Consider the following 6,330-nt stretch of genomic DNA (forward strand, 5'->3'; position numbering starts at 1 on the left):
GTATCAAACAACATGCACTGGTAGACTGATGTATAGTAAATCGATATATACTACTATTGTAAGCATATCCGATAAAAAAAAATTCATATTTTAGGTCATATCTTGATTTTTTTTTATTAGGTACAACCATATTGACACCCATATACTTCAAGGTATCTGTAAGAAGAACTTTTTCTTTTCTACAATTCATATGATATATTTTCTAATTTTTTTACAGTACTTTATTAAGCATGTAATTGACAGTCAGAAATGTCTTCCTTAGAAGATCTAAGGTGTTCTTGAACTTATCAATATGAGATTCATCATTTCTTTTAATGTTTATTTTTTATTTCTAATAATGATATTTTGTTGATATGAATAAGAAGCACTAGTTTAGTAGATAATACCATTTGAAAAAAAGAATTCACCAAAAGGTGTATTGTATTCTTTACCTTTATAACTTCTTATTATCTTTATTTTATTATTAAGTTGATTTTCAACTTTATTCTTATAATGTTTAAACATTTCAAAGCATGATCTTTGATCCTAATCAAATAGATTTAATAACACCTTGCATAATCATCTATTAAAGTAGTGTGATACCTTTTTCCACTTTAAGTTTTTATAAACTTTAAATCACCAATATTCAAGTTGAATTAAATATTGAGGTTCGCTATTGTTTTGAACTGTTTGAAAAAAAAAATGCTTTATGAATTTAATTCTACATAAACCTCACACATGATTTTTCTAAAAAATTACACTTGATAATGATTTAAGATTTATTAACCTTTATATAAAATTATAATTCACATGTTATGCCATATATCATTACTATTATTATTATTTTAATCATTGGTTATAATGATTATTATATTCATTTTGAAGAGGTTATTATAAAGATAACCCTTTCCTCTAAGCATTATATTTTTAAAGAGTAACATTATCACTTTTAAAGACAATTTTAAAATTATTTATACTTAACAATGAGTCAAACACTAAGTTTTTTCTAATATCAGCAATATAAAGTACATTGTTAAGGATTATAAGGTTTTTGAAAGTCATCATTATTATAACCTTCCCAAAACCTAATACCTTGAAGGTTAATAAATTCTTCATATATAGGTGTTTTCCGTCCACTTCTTTGTAAGTGAAAAAAATCCTTTTCTCAACACATACATGTTTTATGATACTAGTGCCCAATCCATTCAAGATGTAGCTATTGCAACATTAGTTAGGGCAATCAAATCTTGAGTTGATATCATGGTAAAATTCTATAAAACAACAAGAGGAAATTTTATATATATATATATATATATATATATATATATATATATATATATATAGTAATTACAAAAGCCAAACAAACAAAGTTTTTCAACTATGCAAGATCAAGTTTTGATAAATTTAGATCAATATGGTATTCTTATAACATGCATCACACTAATATTAACTTATTTAATTTAAATAAACAATTAGCATAAATACACGTACAAGATTGAAAAAACATATATAAACTAAACAAAGATAAAGATAATACATTTAAATATATGGTTTTAATTGCTTAATTAGTTCAAAAGGATAGTACCACATTCATCTATTATATTTTTTAAACAAATTTCTTGATAATAATAAACTAGATAAAAGTTTAACTTTAGCTTAAGCTCTAGAATAGGATCAAGGAAAATTAAGATGACAAAAATCAGCTTAAAAAATAAGAGAATAAAATGAAAAAAGGAGCAAAACAAGTATCTAAAACACTCTTCCTTCGACACCATTTTATAATGGATTTTGGAGCCAAAATTGTATAGAATGGATTATGATAATTACCATAATAAATTCTCTCCATTATCGATCTTAATTTCTGGCCATAAAACAGTACTAAACTTGAAGATTTTAGCTTTAAATACAAGTTTTAAGCACTAAAACAATTCTTCGAGTTGGTGAAAAAAAAGACTAACGAATCGTATTTTTATTCATAGGTGAAAAAGCTAACGAGCTAACAAAAAACAATTCTTATGGGTTAAAGAATTATAAACCCAAACACATGCTTGGAAAATAGGTTGGTAAAAAAATAATTATTTTTGTAAACCAAAAATTTATTTTACAGTAAACCTAAACCCAAGCCTAGGCAAAAGTAGAACTACGTTGTGTGGTGTAAACCTAAATTCCATTTTGTTTATGCTCTCTCCTCTCAAAAAGTTTGGGTATTTTTTTGTTCAATTTTAACACTTTAAACAATAAGAAAATCTTTTTTTCATTCCTATGTAAAATAAAGTTTTTAAGGTTTTACAAAAACAAGCTAAGAAAAGGATTTTTATGATCAATTTTTCATTCACTATGTTAAGAGTGTTTGTTAAAAAATAAATTCAACAAAATTTTAACCTAAAAAATGAGTAAATATGTGCATTAATGTATTTTAAAACAAATTTCCTATGTCTAGTTGTTTTGTGGTTAGGAGAGTAACCGCAGGCTTTGTTGTCTTTTTTATAGTTATTAAATCTGGACCGGTTCGACGAGTCTTTTTGTGGTAAATCAGAACACGGATGCTGTGACCACAAAACTTTAAGAAATACAACTTATTGTGCTGAGATGAGGAAGAATTTTGTTTGGGTGCGAGGGGGGCCTGGTTATTTACAGATGGGGAGAGTTAAGATTAGGAAGAAGAAGGAGAAATGGGGGAGGAGAGGGTCGACAGAGCGGTTATATATTAACTTTTTTTGACGGATTCACCGACGAAATAAACCCGTCGGTGACTCCATCGGCTATTCTGACAGGAAAATAGACACATCACCGCACGAACCAGCTTTCAAATCCCTCGGTGATTCCGTCGGTATTGTTGGCGATGAACCGGTCACGTCACCCGGACGAATCTGCCATTTCAAATCCCTTGGTGCTTCTGTCGGTATTTTTGACGGTTAACCGGTCCTGTCACCCGTACGGGTCACCCGTTTCGAATTCGTCAGTGAGTCTGTCATCACCCGTACCGGTCACCCATTTTGAATACGTCAGTGATTATGTTGGAAAATCACCCGCCAAAACCTCCACGTCAGCGACCCGCCCTTTTTTTTTTTAATTCCGAACTTTCCATCCGTAATTCGGTCGGTAATTACCGACGGAAGTATCCGTCGGTAATTATCGACCGAATTACGGACGGAAAAATTCCGTTAGGAATGTCGACCTCAAATTACCGACAGAAATATTCTGTCGGTGATTCCGTTGCTATTAAGTGAATTTCTGGTAGTGCGACCCAGGACTTGACCGGCCCGACGGGTTGATTTGAGACCCAATCAACCTGGTTACCTCGATGGCTGGACCGATCCGACTAAGATGAAAACCTGCAAGAGCAAAAAAAAGGTCAAACCTGGTAGAGATCTTTTTTTTTTTTTTCAAATGTGTTTTTTCTCTTAGCTAAAGACCCCTTTTTTTCATTTTTTTTTTATTTAGTTATTTACCCTTTTCAAAGTTTACTATATAAATACTAGAAAAATATATATATTTTTTTTATATAAGATTTGAAGTCATTTAGTATATATACTCTATGTTCACAAAAAAAAAAGAAAAAATTTCAATATGGAATAAAAAACCTTTTTGGTTTAAATACTTCAATTTTAAATGATGACATAGTATTTTTTTAATGTAGGATAAAAAACCTTTTGAAATAATCTTTTAAATTTCATTATTTACAACATGTATACCCTACCCTATATTCACATGGATTGTTTTTTAAAATTTTTTCATATAAAATATTAAAACTTGAAATATTTTTTTAATTTTTTTCCAAGTTGATTCGGGTTGACCCGGGTGACCCAAGTTAACTGGTGTAACCTGGAACCCGATTCCTTAGCCGGGTCAACCCCGGATCAGATTTAATAACTATGATATTTTCCAAGTTGTCATTTATCTATATATATTTTTGCACATCAGTGGTTAACATATATTTTGATTTTTATCACTAATCTTGATGAACTAAACATCCTATTTCGATCAATATTATCGGTAGAATTCTTTAACAGAGACGGACCAGGCTAGGGGAACCTAGCTACTTTCCCTGCAGTCCTTCTACATTTTATCGACTTCATATACTAGTTCTCGATGTTTTTTGGGCTCTAATTTCAAATCCATTATGAACCATAATTTTCTTTTATCTTTCATGTAATTGGAGTATACAAGGGTACTGGATATCATGTCCAGGTACCCACGTTAGACATGGCTTGGTATTCGAAACTAAAATGAAGGATCAAAGCAAAACGGTAGCTTCAAATAAAAATGACTCCTAACAAATATTTCTAGCCTTGCGGGAAAAATCTGCGACATTGGGTTTTCACATTAAATTATGCAGAGTTTACTGAAAAATGAAAACAAACTCAAGTTCTGCAAAACAGACGTCAGTCTTTCTTCTTGTTGGTAAACAAATGCTCAACTATCAAATAAGAACAGATGGTTGGAAGATGAGAAACTTTTATTTCACTTTCCTGACGTACACAAATACTTTATGTTTGTTGTGATTATTTTAGGAGTTGGATTAATTCTCAACTGATTTCCTGCAAATGAAAGACATGTAACACCAATATTGCAAAAGCGTAATGCATGTAATTAATTAAGCTATACGTCTCCTTTTATTTAGTACAGACTAGCTAGAGATAATAGCTGGACATGTTTAATGTTAATCCTGACCGCCGAAAAGGATCAAGAGGCTCTACAAAATATCTGAAGCCTTGGCCGATGATCAACATTTATCGTATGAAAACTGGATTAAAAAAAACAAAAAAAAAGGAAGAAAAGACTACTTATTCTGCTTGTTCAGAACCAGCGAAGCACAGTACGGAATTAATGCATGTGTAAATATCACTTAATACTGCCATCTGATCAAATCCATATAGCTCCTGCCTTCCTAAGCAAAGGGCCTAGCTCATTCCTGACCTGTAAGCTCATGACTTGCTTATCACCACCAACAAACTCTTGGCCTATGAAAACAGCTGGTACACTTGGCTGACATCCTAGCTGCTGCACTAATGCTCTTTCAACTTGCTTCCCGTTTGAAATTTGATCTAGCTCATAAACTGTAGGATTTGCTCCAAAGCTAGATATAAGTGTTTTAATGGAGTGGCTCATGCAACAAGTGCTCCTGCTAAAAATCACCACTGGCCTGTCCGCAACCAACCTTCTCACGCTGTCCATATCTACGAAGAATTAACAGAAGTTAAGTTGGCAAAGGGAATGTTATGTCTTGAGAGGTTTGTTGTGAGAGATTACACGGCTTTGCTTTGAGGAATTTGACATCCTTGGATGGTCTATTTATACTAGCCATATGGAGGGGTTAATTGCATGCTTTCCTTGATAGAATATCAGCTGAAAAAAGGGAATAGAATGTTAAGATTTGTAATCAATTTGATTCCCTATGTACTCTTGATGATTACTTGATGTCAACCTTACGAATAAGACATTTCCATCACGAGCATTAATTAACATGCAAAATGTGACGATAATAATTAGAAAATGACAGATTCCCAGGTCACTTTAACTGTAAATTTAATATTTTTAGGGTTCTTTGGTTTTTACACCAAAATTATCAAAAGATCATATGTTTATTTTTTACTTTGAATAAATATTTCAATGCTATGTTGCTATAAATCATAAGTTGTTTAAATGTTTAGTCTCTAATGATATTTCATACAAACTAACAATGCGAAATCTTTTAAACCCTTTTAGAAGAGAGAAATTGTTATACTTGTGAATGTTAGCTTTTTTTTTTTTTTTTTTTTTTATGTTTTAGGTATTTTTATGTTGTACTTTACTTTTCTTAGAAAATAAAAAATATACTTTTTTATTTTGAGGGAAAAATAAAAACCTTATAAATGAAAAAAATATCAAATTTCCCCTTAAATAACATTATATATATTATTTTAGGCTAATTTTAAAAATTTATTCAATCAAGTCTTTATTTGATTGTTTCTAAATCTAAAATTGTAATCCCATGTATTAATTACATTATAATCCTTAATTTCAAAAACGTATTTACAATCAAGTCATACTTGATTAATCATCTCATTTTTATTTATGACCAATGGTTTTTATGTGTGTGACTCATTAGATTTTCTAATAAATTGTCCCAAATATAAATATAACCCTAAATAAAATATGATTAAATAAGTTAAACAATTTAATATATTATCAATTCAACAATTATTTGATTTACATTTGTTAATCAAGTATAATGTTTGTCAACCTGTCATAAGTGATTTGCATTAACCTTTCAATAAATAGTTTCTTAATGTAATCGTTATCTTATCATCAACAATGTTTCAATTTAGACATTATAGCATGATGTTTGTTTTGCCAAATAATTTTGTT

At 30.2% G+C, this 6,330-nt stretch overlaps 1 protein-coding gene across 1 annotated transcript; it reads right to left on the reverse strand.

Moving 5' to 3' along the window:
* Positions 1-4,572: 4,572 nt before the first annotated feature.
* On the reverse strand, positions 4,573-5,239 carry LOC118062750 (monothiol glutaredoxin-S6). Its single transcript, XM_035076594.2, has one exon. It carries the CDS (start codon positions 5,155-5,157, stop codon positions 4,846-4,848), a length of 312 nt encoding a protein of 103 aa, XP_034932485.1. The 5' UTR covers positions 5,158-5,239; the 3' UTR covers positions 4,573-4,845.
* Positions 5,240-6,330: the final 1,091 nt, after the last annotated feature.

This window comes from Populus alba, chromosome 2 (assembly GCF_005239225.2).
Source record: "Populus alba chromosome 2, ASM523922v2, whole genome shotgun sequence".
Classification (NCBI taxonomy): Eukaryota; Viridiplantae; Streptophyta; class Magnoliopsida; order Malpighiales; family Salicaceae; genus Populus; species Populus alba.